At 35.6% G+C, this 15,570-nt stretch overlaps 1 protein-coding gene across 3 annotated transcripts in view; it reads right to left on the bottom strand.

Annotated features, from left to right (window-relative positions):
• The window catches only part of LOC150095180 (calcineurin-binding protein cabin-1-like), a 1,028,489-nt gene that overhangs the window by 190,904 nt on the left and 822,015 nt on the right, over positions 1-15,570 (bottom strand). For all 3 annotated transcript variants that reach the window (XR_016550194.1, XM_090411711.1, XM_090411712.1), the window contains exon 38: positions 12,285-12,398. Coding sequence is in view for 2 of the 3 variants with exons in the window: in XM_090411711.1 (XP_090267837.1) it covers positions 12,285-12,398 (114 nt within the window). In the remaining variant the exon portion in view is untranslated. The remainder of the gene's footprint in view (positions 1-12,284; positions 12,399-15,570) is intronic.

Genomic DNA, 15,570 nt, shown 5'->3' with positions numbered 1-15,570 from the left:
GCAGAAGAAACTGGACATTGGAAGAGTGTAACACAGGACTACTGGTTAGATATATTTATTATTATTATTAAGAGAGACCTCCAGGGAGTCAGAGACTCATAGAGGAAGGCCACATACTACACGCACCAGTTATCATAGTTATTCTTAAATATATTCAAACTGCTTGCACCCACAAGATCCAATGGCAATCCATTCCAATCACGCATCACCATGTGAGAGAAAAATCTAGCCTTCACACTCTTCTTGGTGGCCTTCATTCTCAGCTTCCAAGGATGCCTTCTTGTCCTTTCCTCACCCTCCGTAAATTGAAATCTTGTATGACCCTTTCAGAAGTTTGTAGGTCTCAATCATATCACCCCCTTTTTCTCCCGTTTGCTAGAGTCTGCAGTCTACAAATTCTCAATCTGTCTTCATAATCAGTATTCCACAATCCTGAATATAATTTTTAACATTCTCTTTTGACTCTCTCCAATATATCAGAATCACAACAGAAACCAGGAGACCAGACCTGCACACAATAGTCCAAGAGAGGTCTTATCAAGGGCTTGTAAAGAAGCAAAATGATATCCCTTTACATGTGAATGTTCATTTTCAGCATTGCAATTATCTTTTGAGTTGTATTTGCAATATTTGCAACCTGGCCCTGAACTTCAACTTCCTATCTACTAACACTCCAAGATCCCTAGTCTCATCAGTTTCTTCTAGCATAATCCCACCAATATAATATTGTTTGATTTTGAATGAAAAGATTTCCTTAAAGAAATAATTTATTCAGGATTCAACAAGTTTTAGCTAAAAAACAACGAAAATACTTGTACATAGGTAAAGATACAAATCGTTTAATGAATCATATGTTAGTATTATTTTATGTAATTTTACTTAAAAGTAAACGATGTAATTTTTTTGTAAGAATTTATAATGGAAGAAGTATTCTTTGTAAGATATATAGTTAAGGCATGTAACAGAAGTTCAAAGTCCACTAACAAAAACCTTGGATGAATTGTGTAGCCTATGGCAAATTGTCTACGTGCGGAGCAGCACGTGCTCGGTGTTTTCTAGGATGATGCAGAATGTGCATGGAATTCTCCAGGAAGACGCGAATAGAAAAAACAACATGTGTGCAAAAAGAGGGTGTCAGGCAGAAAGGTATGGGAGTGAAGAGGGCATCAAAGGTAGTTGATATAAAAGGGGTTTGTCCGCCTTTCAAGGAATCTTTGGTCTTTTGTCTGTTTTGCTTTGGATTTTCTTGTGAGTCGGGGCAAGTCCGAGTTCGGGATCTTATTGACAGTGTGTAGTTATTCACGGCCATCATTTCAAGATGTTGTATGGAAGGAATCGACGAGGAGATAATTGGCAGCATTCAGAGCAAGTTTGAAGGAACTGACTATCATATATGTCCACATGGATCAATCCGAGCCATGCTGTTTCTAGTCCACGATGGAAAAGAAAGGTAGAACAAAGAAATCCAAGCCTAGCCTGTGAGACAATTGTCTAGAAGAGGACTGGACATTCCGTGGGACGAAGTAAGGATAAGATGACAGAATGAATATACTTGCAGAAAGGTAATGTTAAAACCTTTTGTAATTCTTTGTTAAGAAAGAGAGGAATATTGTGAAAAGAGATGTTATGTTTCAGAACTCTATATTTGTAGAAAAATGACTATAGCGAATATCGGATAGCAATGTTTTAAGTCTTAGGGCTATTTCTCAAGTAATTAATTGAATGAATTGTAGTTTGAATTGTTGTGAGTAATGATCTATAAAGTTCTGCTATGAGTGAATTAATTTGAGAGAATGTGTAGACTAGTAAGGATATTTGGAGGATGCTAACAAAATTTTGTGCTATGGAATTAACTATGCTTAAATTGTTGTATAAAATACAGTTGATATGCTTCACCTTTTTACTTAGGATGCCTATATTCCAATTCAGTTTATTCTTGTGAATGTGTAACCATAGGAATTTAATAAATGTATCTTGAATATCTTAACCTGGTTTGTGCCTTGAATTGAATCCAATGCACCACTTGCTAATATCTGAATCTGAGTGGGATAGAATTATTTGACAGGGACCACGAGTGCAAAATAAAGTAAATTAAGTGAAACAGATAAAACTGAGATAAGAAACAATTAGTAAATTGATTAGCTTAGTATATTTTCTGAGGGTTACTCCTTGGTTAAGAGAAATTTCTAACCTAGTGATCTGGCTGGCACAGCTTGATCAAATAAATATTGCCAGAACCTGATTTAGGAGGTGACTCCAGACCGTTATTACTGAGGATAGGGCTCGATTCAGAGGTCTACCCTTTGTTAATTATTTAATATACTTAATCATTCTAAGAATTGGCCAATTGTTTGGATAGATTTTACAGTAAATGTGAGAGTGCATTGTTATGTTAGTTTCATGAGTATAGACCATAGAAGTAATTAGTTAAAGTGATAACACTACACAGTGATAATTTAAGACTAATAAAATAGGAAGAAGAGCACGACAAAAATATAAAATTAAGGAAATGTCACGACATAACAATATGACATTGAATATCTAATCATCATCATGCGTATCAAGGATTTAGGCCTAGCATGGCCTGTTCCGGCCTTAGAAGTCATCGTTGAATCGTTTAAGAGGACGTCCTGGTTTTCTTTTTTCTAATGGCTTGTACTTTAAGGCTTGTTTTGGTAATCTTTTTGTTTTCATTCTTTGAACGTGTTCCATCCATTTGTGTTTATATTTTTTAATTTTTTCTATTACTGGTTCTTGGTCTAATTTTTTCATAATTTCTTCGTTTCTTTTGCAAACAAATAGAGTATACTTTGCAGTTTTTCTCATAAACTTCATTTCTGCTGTTATTAATCTTTGTTTGTCTTTTTGTCCAGATTTCGCTTACATACATTAAGACTGGTAGGGCTAATGTATTGTATACTTTTAGTCTGGTTTGTTTTTGAACTAGGTTTGGTTTAAATATAGAGTTAATTACACCTGTTATTTTTAAATATTTTGCAATTTTTAGGTTTATATCTTTTTCATTTTCATATGTGATCATACATCCTAGGAAGTTAAATGAATTCGCCTGTTCTAAGATCTTGTTATCTATTACTATTTTAGTTCTTGCTGGATCTTGTCTTTTAAAGGCCATAGTTTTTGATTTTCCTGTTGATATTATCATACCATAATCTTTGGTTATCTCATTTAGATCTAAAATAGCTTTCTGTAAGTTATCTTCAGAATTTGTAATTATTATTTGGTCATCGGCAAAAAGGAGAGTGTTTAAGTTCACTGTAGGAGAAAGTTTAATTCCTTGATATAAATTTTTATTCCATTTTATTATTTCATTTAAGTAGATATTAAAAAGAGTTGCTGAGAGGGGATATCCCTGTTGGATCTCTTGGTTTATCTCTCTCGTATATGATAGCTCGTGATTTAATCATATTTGTATTTGATTATTTTCATATATACTTGTGATAGCTTTTAGGATATTATTTGGTATTTGTCTTTCTTTTAATATGTTAAATAACATGTTTCTTTTAATTTTGTCAAATCCTTTTTCAAAGTCAATAAATGCAATATATGTTTGTAAATTGTATTCGCTTCTTTTCTCTATTATTAATTTTAGGCAAAAGGCCGGGTCTATACATGATCATCCTTTTCTAAATCCATTCTGTACTTCTAAAATAAAGTTTTCGGAATATTTCATTAGTTTGCTATTTAAGATTCTGCTATATATTTTGTAACAGGAATTTAGTATACTTATCCTGCTATAGTTTTTAGGGTCAACTCTATTACCTTTTTTAAAGATAGGAATCACAATTACTTTTTTCAATTCTATTGGGGGGATACAAGTTGAATAAATTTTATTTAAAAATAATAAGAGTCTTTCTTTGAATCTTGTTCCTACGTATTTATATAGTTCTGAACCTAGCTTATCTTCTACAGGTGATTTTCCATTTCTTGTTTCTTTCAGGCTGATTTCTAATTCTTCTTTAGTTATTTCCTTTTCATTTTCGTTAATTGTTTGCCAGTTGTCTTTTTTAAAATATTCATCTGTCCACAATTCTGTGTGGTCATTTAGAAATTCTTCTAATTTCAATTCGGTGTTTAATTTTATGTTTTCTTTGGTATCTGCATTTAAGTTTCAAAATCTTTTATACACTGGTTCTTATTTTATATAAATCATGTTCTAAATTAGAAACAAATTTGTTCCATGATTCTGTATGTCTTTTTCTGACGTCTCTTATTCTATTATATTCTATTTCATCTTCTAATCTTTTACTGCTTAACCATTTGTGATGGGATTCGTTTTTTCTTTTTGATTGTATCATCCCAGATCTTTGTTTTTTCCCTTGTATTGAATTTTTTGGTCTTTCCTAAGCTTTCATTTGCTGCTGCATTTAATATCGTTTTAATATTAAGCCACTCTATTTCTATTTCTTCATTTTGTTTTATTTTATCTAGATATTGGTTAATTCTTTGTTCATATAGCCATTGTACATTTGTGTCATTCAATAGCTTTATAAACAAATTCTTTATATAAAAAATAATTCTTTAATTAGTTTTATAAACAATTGTTTCAAATTTTCTTTCTGTTTTTGTTACTTGTAGCCATTTAGGTGGTAATCTTAATTTTATTTTAACAAAGAAGTGGTCACTGCTTATTTCATATCCTCTGTGAACTCTAACATCTAGTGAAAATTTTGATGTCTTTTCATTTAATATAAAATAATCTAATATTGATTTCCATCTCCTTGCTACCCAAGTATATTTATGTATGTCTTTATGTTTATAGAAGGAATTCATTATTTTTAGGTTATTATAAACTACAAAGTCAATCAACTTTTTACCATTCCTGTTTAGAGTATGTTTTCCATGTATTCCTATATTATTATTAATTTTCGTGTTTCCAATTCTTGCATTTAAGTCTCCTGCTAAAATTACGTAATCATTTTTATTTATTTTATTATATATGTTTTGTAGCTGATTATAAAAATCAATATTATCCTGTTCTATTCTTTCTTCTGGGGCATATAAATCAATTATTGTTAAATAGCCTCTATCTATTTTTATTCGAGCTTCTATTACTCTTTCATTCCACAATTTAAATGTTTTAACTGTTTTGAAAGGGAGTTATGAATCCAAATCATGACTCCTGCTTATGCTCTTTGGTCTCTGTCGACTCCACTATATATCTAATCATGCCAAAGTGAATGACTTTACGTTTACTGACATTGAAATGATACCCATTTTCCCATGCCACAGTTCCAGCCTATAGAAATCATTCTGCAAGTACTGCATATCAGCAGCATTCCTGATTACCCTACCTATCTTTGCTTCATCAGAAAATAGTTGTGTGCTGCTTGTCAAATCCTTCACAATAATATCATTAATATACAGAATGAATAACAATAGACCAAGCACTGATCCTTGTAGTACACAGCTTATTACCTTAAACCTTGCAGACTCACATCCCCCCACTTTTTGATATCTGTCAGTCAGACATCCTTTTATCCATGCTAATATTCTACAACCCAATCCCATATTCTTTCATTTATGCAACAGTCAACCATGCTATATTCTGTCAAAAGCCTTAGCAAAATCCAAAAGTATCATGGTGTATCCATTCCCCTTGTCTAGTTTAATGGTAACATTGTTATAGAATGAGAGCCAGTTGCTAAAACATGACTTTCCCTTAGTAAACCCATGTTGCTCATTGTAAATTAGAGATTCACTGTCAACCCATTTCTGAATACGAGCCCTAACAAATTTATCCAAATTCTTCACCACCACTCCTGAGATACTAATTGGTTGTTAGTTGGATACATCGGTCTTTGCACCATGCTTGAACAATGGAATTACCATGCATTCTTTCCATTCCTGCAAAATCTTTCCTATTCTGAGACTCATATTAAACAGCCTGGTCAAAGGAATAGCAGTTCAGCTGAACACTCATTTAGCACACGTGCTGATATCTCATCAGTTCTTATTGCTGAATTCTAATTCAGATTGTGCAACAGCTCTATTACCTCGTCCTCATACACTTGCATTTCTTCATCCAGTGAAGCGGTAGCAGTGAGCTCAAAATTGATAGCTTTTAACAAAATGGACACTCAATTAGTTTAACAACCTTTTCTGTTGTGACTGTTCTATGCTGCTGCTACTTATAATTTTCATAATGGACATCATCCTTATGCATACAGTATTCCTTTCACATCATCCTTTTCTTATGAATCTCTTGCTTCATTACAGTTGCACATCCATTTGGCTATTACCATATTTATTCTTCAAGCTCTTGGGACACATTCTGATATTGCATCATTTAAGTATTGTTTAAATGCTTCCCATGCACTGTCGATATTCTTCCCAACCAGCAACCGATCACATTCCAATGAACTCAGTATACTCCTCAGTTGGTCATAATTTCCTGCTTCGTAGGTCAGCATGTAACCCATTATGAATGGAACATTCAGAAACTCACTTAGGAAGAGACTACTGCATGATCACTGTCACCAACTGGAGGCAGAACAGTTACATCTTTAACTGAAACTTCCTCTGAGACTATAATCAAATCTAACACTTTTGACCTCGAGTTCCTTCTGTCACATGCTGCATTTTCATTCTTCTCATGAGATTCCACTGCTAACTAATCAATATTTGGATAATTAAAGTCTCCCATTATGATTACTCTTTTTGGCTCATCTTTTCTATTTGATGATGCATTTCTTCATCACTAGCAACTGATACACCAGGTCTGTAACAGCACCCCATTATGTAATTGATCTTGTTGGATAGCAGGAAGAGTAGGAGCATGGTTTTAAATAGTAGAGAAAATGTAAATGTTAATGGTGTTAGATTAAATGGGCAAGTTCTGAAAAGTAGTGAAAATTTCAAATATCTGAGAAGTACAATTCAGATTAGGAGGTGATGAAGATGGTTTCACTGAACCAGATATTTTTTAATAAAGTAAGTAGTCTGCTATGGAAAAGTGAGTTACCACTGAAGTGCAAGATTTTGAATAACAGAAATTACTTTTTGCACATTTTGTTTCATGCAACAAGGACAAAAAAGATTATTCAGGCCTCCACAGAGTCAAAAGACTCTTCGTGGGAGATCCTTCCTAAGATATACAAAGACTATCAAGACTCATCGAGGGAAGCCCCCCCCACAAGAAACACAAAGTCTATCATACCATTCCTTGAACTCATTGACCGTTCTCGCTCTCACCACTCCATCAGGCAATGCATTCCATGGTTCAACCACTCTCCATGCAAAGAAACCACTCCTCACCCTCTTTCTTTCAGTTTCCTTTTGTAATTTCCAGGGATGGCCTCTTGTCATCACTCCTTCCCGCTGTTCAACCAAGCGAAAGAACTCCCCAGTGTCAACCTTGTAGCCACCTCTCAACAGTTTAAAAGTCTCAATCATATCACCTCTCCTTCTATCCACCAAACTCTGCAGTCCACATTCCCTCAGCTGATCCTCATAACTATCATTGTACAGTCCTGAAACCATCTTTGTTATCTGCTTTTGTACCCTTTCCACAGTTAATTTATCCCCTTCAAATCCTGGGGGACCAAATCTGAGAACAATAGTCCAAGGGTGGTCTGATCAAGGTCTTATACAATGGAATGATAACTGTTTTATCTCTGCAGGTCAGTGTCCTTCTCATTATTGCAGCAATCCTCTGTGTTACCTTCATCACCTTTGCAATATGTCCCCTAAATTTCAGGTTTCTATCAATCATCAGCCCCAGATCTCTTGTCTCCCCTACTTCCTACAGTATAACTCCTCCCACAGAGTATGCAGTGTCCCATCGATGTTTCATAAACCTCAAGACTTTACATTTTGCTGCATTAAACCGACAAACCCCATTCATTTGCCCATCTATTAGCTTATTCAAATCCTCTTGCAGGGTTGCTGCATTTGCACTATTGCTAATAATTCTTCCCAGCTTCGCATCATCTGCAAACAACTGAATATCTCCTTGCAATCCACTGACAATGTCAGTGATATAAAGGTTAAACAATATAGGTCCCAGTACTGAGCTCTGTTGGACCCCACTTGTAACCCTCTGCTTCCTTGAAACTACCCCACCATACACAACTCTCTGATACCTTTCGGACAGCCAATCCTGAATCCAGTTAACCAATCTGACATCCAGACATATCTGCTGTAACTAAAATATCAGCTTATCATGTGGCACCCTGTCAAATGCCTTTGTTAAGTCTAAGAAAATGGCAATATGCCTTTCCCTAATCTACTGCTCTTGTAACTTTATCATAAAAGGCTAGCATATTGCTAAAACAAAAGCGCCCCTTCACAAATCCATGTTGACTCTCACAGATAACCTTACCTTCATCTACCCAATGCTGTATATGGTCCTTCACTACTTTCTCCAAGATCTTACTAATGATGACACACAAACTGGCCTATAATTAGACACTTCCAGTCTGCTACCACCCTTATGCAATGGCACTATCTTACCTTCCTTCCATTCCCTGGGCACCTTTGCCGAAGCCAGACTTTCATTGAAAAGCCAGGTGAAAGGCACTGTCAGTTGCCTAGCACATTCTCTCAAAACTCATGGTGAAATACCATCCAGTCCCACAGCTTTACTGACATCCAAAGTACTCAGTATTTGAAACACACTCTCCTCCTGTACCTCTAAAACCTTGAACCTGTCCATCCCTCTAGCATTAAAACTGACTCCTCCAGGATGAAATACTCCAATAAAGTGTTCATTGAACAATTCTACTATGTCCTCTGCATCAGTCACTCTATTCCCATTTTTATCCCACAATATCATTCTTCCACAGTCATTTCTCCTCCTACTGGCCACATATTTAAAAAATTCCCTAGGATTTTCTTTGGATCTTAGGACCAATCTCCTCTCATATTCCAGTTTCGTTTTCCTTACCATACTAGTCACTCTTCTGGTCTGTTTCTTATACTCTTCATGCATCTTCTCTTCACCTGTCTCCTTATATCTCTTCCATAGCTTCTTTTTCACATGCAATTCCTGTTTAATATTGTTTGTCATCCACTTTACTCCAAATTGTGTCCTCCTCTTCACTCGTGGAATACAACTTACCATTGCTGCTAACAAATATTCTTTCATAATTTCCCATGCATTAATGATATCCTAGCCTTCCAATTACTCCCTCCATGAAACTTCCCCAAGTTGACGTCTTAGACTATTATAATCACCTGCCTTATAATTCCACATATGTTCCCATCTCTTTGATACTCCTGGATGTTTATTCATTTTCCAAGTCAAAACCATATGGTCACTCTCTTCAAATGGTGGGAGAGATGTCATCTCAGTTATTATCAACTCTTCTCATGCTATAACCAAATCCAAAACTCTTGAACCACTTGTTCCCTCTATTACATGCTGCCTAAGACATTTGTTCCTGAAGAATTCTAGAAATTCCGTTCCCTTATTGCTACATGCATCTTCCTCTCCCCAGTTTATACTACTGTAGTTAAAATCTCCCATAATAATCATTCTTCTTGCACCTGCCAAACTCAACTGTCTAAACATTTCCTGATCCCCACCCTCTGTATTCCTGGTTCTGTAGCAACACCCCACTAAATATCCTGTCTTGCCCACCTCTACCTCACACCATATGCTTCCAGAATCATTAGTGTCACCGCCTTCCAAAGTCTCCACTCTTAGAGGACATAGGTCGTCCCTTATCATAAGCAGTACTCAACCACCACACTTTCGCTTCCTATCCTGCCGAAAAATGCTGTACCCCGCGACTTCTATTCCTATTATTATATCCTCTTCTGTCAACCACGTCTCAGTGATCCCAATAACTTTTGGCCAGGCTGATGCTATTTGCGTCACCAATTCGTCTTCCTTATTCTGGATACTCCTGGCATTAGTATATAGCATATAAATGCTGCTGTTTCTATCCCCAGCATTATCTCCTCTAGACTCCACTGGGCTCAGTGTTACCTGATGTCGTCCCCCTTCTCCCAAGTACCCATTCCCACAAGAGGCCACCTCTGCTACCATCCTCCCTGGGACACACTGACTTTTTCAGAACAGCAATCTCTCCAGATGCCTATGTCCTTCCTCATTCAAATGTAAGTGGTCTCTTGCATACAATTCCTCTCTGTCCTCAAACGCACTCCAAGCATCCACATATTTCAGTCCTCTCTTGTCACATATTCTAGCTATTATGTCATTCAATATTACCGCTCTTCTGCTCAGTTCGTCATTATCATACCTAGGCAACACACACACACACTATCTTTCCTCTCTGTGTCTTCTTTCGTACCACCTCAAGCAAGAATCTCATATCTCTCGCTGCTGTATTTACACCACCACTCAATACATTATACCTCTTACTATTTCCTCTCTCCTATTGTTTCCATTCCCATACCTCTCTCTCATTCCCTCTCTCCTACTGTTTCCATTTTGTCCTCTTCCAGCACTCCCATACCTCTCTCTCATTCAGTCTCTCCTACTGTTTCCATTCTCTCTTCTTCTAGCATTCCCATACCTCTCTCTCATTCCCTCTCTCCTACTGTTTCCATTTTCTCCTCTTCTAGCACTCCCATACCTCTCTCTCATTCCATTCTCTGAGAAATGAATATTGAGGAAAAGAGTCTAACGGGAAGACCAAATAAGAGAATATTTAGATCTGAGAAACCTTAACCGGAACAGTGTTCATGATGAAAGAATTTATAAGTATAGAAAGAAATGGAACTCTAATCCACCTGATCTGACAGTTTCTGTTGTAGTAGTTGGTTATAGAATACTTTTCGATAAGCAAAGCAAGAAACTTTGCTTAACAAAAAAAAAGTGAATTTATTGCTGAGAGTAGTAATCTTTAAGTAGAGATATAGTGTTCTCAATGAATCAAAGATATGTTAGAGTGAAATATTTTTTTAGGTTTTGCAGGTTTGCTGCATATTTCTACTGTATTTTCAATGTTACTTGAGTTAGTATTGACTTTCAATCATCTCTTGTGTTATTTACACATTTGAATTTATTTTTGTAATCATAAGAGAAACAGAACTTTTGTCTCTGGGTTGGTAGGACCTATATTTCAATCTTGTCTCTTGGAGACAAAGAACCTTCATAGTATCTTTCAACTATAGATAAGTTATCTGGTTTCATATGTTGGTGGAAGGTTATTTCCACCCAACACTACAAGTTTTTATTCCCACGAGAGAGACAAATCAGTCAAAGAGAATAAGTGATATATTGGATTCATAACCTAGCTACGACACTAGCAACTCATGTTGGAGGGAGCTCATAAGCAGCACCATTAATTCATTAGTGTATGTGACTGATGAGTGAATGAGAGAGAGAGAGAGAGAGAAATTATGTGTTTGTTTTCTGTGACATTTTTAGAAGATCTGAACAAGTAAGGAGAAAGAACATCATTTTTATCTTAGTTTTGAGTTGTTTAAGTTAAGGGATATTACATCCCATATCGTTTCTTAGCCGAATAAGAAACTAAAAAAGAGTTTCATGCCGAATATAGTAGAAACTATATAAAGTTCGGCGATTCCAAGCGTAAGCAAATACCTGGATACTGCAGCAACTGACCCTAAAGGTAGTGCAAGCTGAGGCAACTCATGTCTAAGGTGGAGCAAGCTCCGATCACTATTCTTGATAGTTACCCATAATGTAAACTTAGCTCCTAGGAGCTGTATTTCTGTTCTACATTATGAGAGAAGGTTACTACCCAGACCGGTTTCGACCTTTATTGAGGTCTCATCAGTGAGTAGGTAGACCTACTTAATATCAAGTTTGTAGCGAACAGAACTTACAACCCTTCTAGGAGTATTGCCGAGAGGTGTCCTAATAAATTATTAGATATATGAAGAGCCAAAAGCTTCAATTCGGCGACATATGACTTGTTTAAGTTAAGGGATATTACATCCCATATCGTTTCTTAGCCGAATATAGCAGAGAATAGTGATCAGAGCTTGCTCCACCTTAGACATGAGTTGCCTCAGCTTGCACTACCTTTAGGGTCAGTTGCTGCAGTATCCAGGTATTTGCTTATGCTTGGAATCGCCGAACTTTATATAGTTTTTACCATATTTGGCATGAAACTCTTTGAGTTTCTTATTCGGCTAAGAAACGATATGGGATGTTATCCCTTAACTTAAATTTACAAGTCATATGTCACCGAATTGAAGCTTTTGGCTCTTCATATATCTAATTAGTTTTGAGTATTTCTGGAAGTATAAAATTCAGGAATCACTTAAGAATTCATAAGTATTCAACACACACTATTTAGCATACTAAAATATACACAAACACTTACATTGAAAAAATTTGTATTTTTTCTTTCTGAAAACAATCCAGGAATAGAGGAATGTGATGACAGTTCAGAAAGAGGAATTGTTCCCAATAAAATATCTCGAGCCCAGTCAAGGTTCTGTTTTTGGAAAAAAATTTATTAAAAATAATGAAAAGGTTTATACATATTCATTTCTGATACTAATTTAGATTAGTAAAGGGAAGTACAATTAGAAATTATCACAAATATAATATCAAAAAGTTGAATTTAATGCATTTTTTAAAAAAAATATAGTATTAATATTCATACCATGGAATTTTTTCAAGTCATTTCAGGCCGTTAATAAATGGGATTGTGGACTCACATGAAGAAATGAAATTCATTTACCACCAAAAGGAATTCATAAACATCTATTACTACAGTGGGATTTGAATAGCCAACCTCTTGGTTAGAGATCAGGTTGGCTATCTACTTAGCCAACCAGGCTGGTAAATACTTCCTTGCAAAAAAAGTTTTAATGCATATTATTATTCTTATTGATATTAGATTGTCTGGGATTAAATGATACATCACTCCAGTTTCCCACTATTACACACAAAGCTCATCGATCACTAAAAAACACACGTACTAACCACAGTGATAAGTTTTAAAATGTAAATATTTCATCTCAAGTAACTTGGAACATCATCAGTACAGTAATTCAAACAATACTAGGAATAAAATACAGTTAGGGCGCATGATTACAATGGAATATCAATATGCGTGCAGTAACGTGTTATAGAAGTAAATTAAAATATAACTGAACAAAAAAAACATGTAAATTTAAATTTGGTCTGTGTAGTAGGGCTTCAGCATTTTCTTTATATAAACGTTCATGTTTATATAAAGATCTATGTAAAAGTTTCGACTTTTCCCAATGGATCCTATGGTTTGGGTTTACAACTCTGTGTTGCGAGAGACCAGATTTGTGCGGTTTGAAAAGACGAATGTGGTCTTGATGTTCCGAGATGTGTTTTTGAAGAGATCTACCTGTCTGTCCAAAGTAAGACAAATTGCAGGAGCATGGGATCTCATAAACGCCAGGCAACATCAGAGGTGAGAGTTTGTCCTTAGGAGAAGGTAACAAGTTATAGATCTGGTTGATGGGTTTGTAAGTAGTGGCAAAATTGTATTTCTTCATAATTTTTGAAAGACGTTCAGAGATACCTTTGACATAAGGTATGGGAATCCTATGGGCTTCTTCTTGTCTAGGTTGATGTGTGGGGAAGTGACTGATGATTTTTTGATTTGTTTTTAGATTATATCCATTTAGTATAGCTGTATTTTTGATTATTTCTAGTTCTTGGTTTAGGGATTCTTCAGAGGAGCAGAATTTGTGTGCTCTGGTAACTAGTGATTTAATGATGCTAAATTTCTGAGATGGATGATGAGCGGAAGAACCGTGAATGTAGCGGCCTGAAAATGTAGGCTTAAGATAGACAGATGTCGCGATATAACCGTCTTCGTTTCTTATGTGTAAATCTGGAAAGGAGATACCCTGTGGAGATTCATTTTTCTGGCATAAATATAATCTAAAACGACTCAAAAAAATCACCGGTCCCTTCCCCACACATCAACCTAGACAAGAAGAAGTCCACAGAATTCCCATGCCTTATGTCAAAGGTATCGCTGAACGTCTTTCAAAAATTATGAAGAAATACAATTTTACCACTACTTACAAACCCATCAACCAGATCTATAACTTGTTACCTTCTCTTAAGGACAAACTCTCACCTCTGATGTTGCCTGGCGTTTATGAGATCCCATGCTCCTGCAATTTGTCTTACTTTGGACAGACAGGTAGATCTGTTCAAAAACGCATCTGGGAACATCAATACCACATTTGTCTTTTCAAACCACAGAAATCCGGTCTCTTGCAACACGGAGTTGAATGTTATTCCTAGTATTGTTTGAATTATTGTACTGATGGTGTCACAAGATACTTAGGATGAAATATTTACATATTAAAACTTATCACTGTGGTTAGTCCGTGTGTTTTTTAGTGAGGAACTCACCATAGGTTTCATTTTACAAAAAAAAAAAAGCTCCTGAATCTTCATGTATAATTGTCATGTTCTTCTGGAACAATATACATGAGGATAATGTTTGCATACAGTCACATTTGCAGTTGATCACTTGCATGCTAACATATTATCATCATATGCTTTTCACATGGTATGATCATATATATATATATATATATATATAAGCCTAAGAAGGAGTAGCCGCAGTATTCAACACTGAATATGGGTTAATCTTCTTGAATGGCAGGCAGTTTCAACTAAAATCACGTGGCAAAATATCACAATGGGAAAAATGGACAATGAGACTTATTTGTGAATATGGTCCCACAGAACGTTCTGCTAAGGTAGAAGTGGAAGAATTTTTTGAGGCTTTTAGAGAAAGCAACTGACACAATGAAAAATGAAAAGTTGGTCTTTGTTGGGTTCTAAATAGCAGAGTAGGAAAAGATTGTCAGACATACAAAAAATAATTTGAAAAATTTGGAGAAAAGAGCAAAGCTAATAATAATAGCAAATACTTGTTAGATTTCTGCTCAGGAAATGGACTGGTTATTACTAACACCATGCTCCAACATAAAAATCTGCACAAATTCACATCGAGAGAAGACGCAAGGAATAAGAAGTCTCATTGACTATGTTATTGTAGATAGTGATGTTTTCTCTCTGGTGCAGGACACTAGAGAGTACAGAGTATTTGAAATAGGAAGTGATCACTATTTAGTCTTGAGCAGGTTAAAATTGAATTTCGTATTGAAAAGAATAACATGTAAGAAAGTTTTAAAGCAAATAAAAGTTGAGCAGCTCTCAGATGTGAACGGCAGACTGAAATATATAAAAAATTATTAAAGAAAATATGAAAGAGATGAGAACAAGAATCAAACCTTGGAGATTCAGTGGAAAGCTCTGAAGAAAACATTGATTGATTGAGCCAGAGAGGCACGTGGTGAGGTTGTCTGCAAGAATAGAAAAATCAGAACTCCATGGTGGACACAGGGAAGTTAAAGAGGCAGTAAAGTAAAAGAAGAAAGCAATCGAAAGTTCCTTGCAAATAAGTCAGCTTGTGCTCTTAGAGAATACAGAGACAAATGTAAGAAAGCTAAACACTGTAAAACTAGCTAAACAAAAGTCATGGGAAAACTTTGGTAAGAACACAGAAAATAAATATGAAGAAGGTGGCAAGATATTCTGGAGGTTGTTGAGGAAGCTTAGAAATGGAGGAAAGAGTGCTGCAAAAGAATTAGACATGA

This window comes from Typopeltis vanoorti, chromosome 21 (assembly GCF_054136105.1).
Source record: "Typopeltis vanoorti isolate ZY-2024b chromosome 21, IOZ_Tvanoo_1.0, whole genome shotgun sequence".
NCBI lineage: Eukaryota > Metazoa > Arthropoda > Arachnida > Uropygi > Thelyphonidae > Typopeltis > Typopeltis vanoorti.
This window is presented reverse-complemented; position numbering and strand designations above follow the sequence as displayed.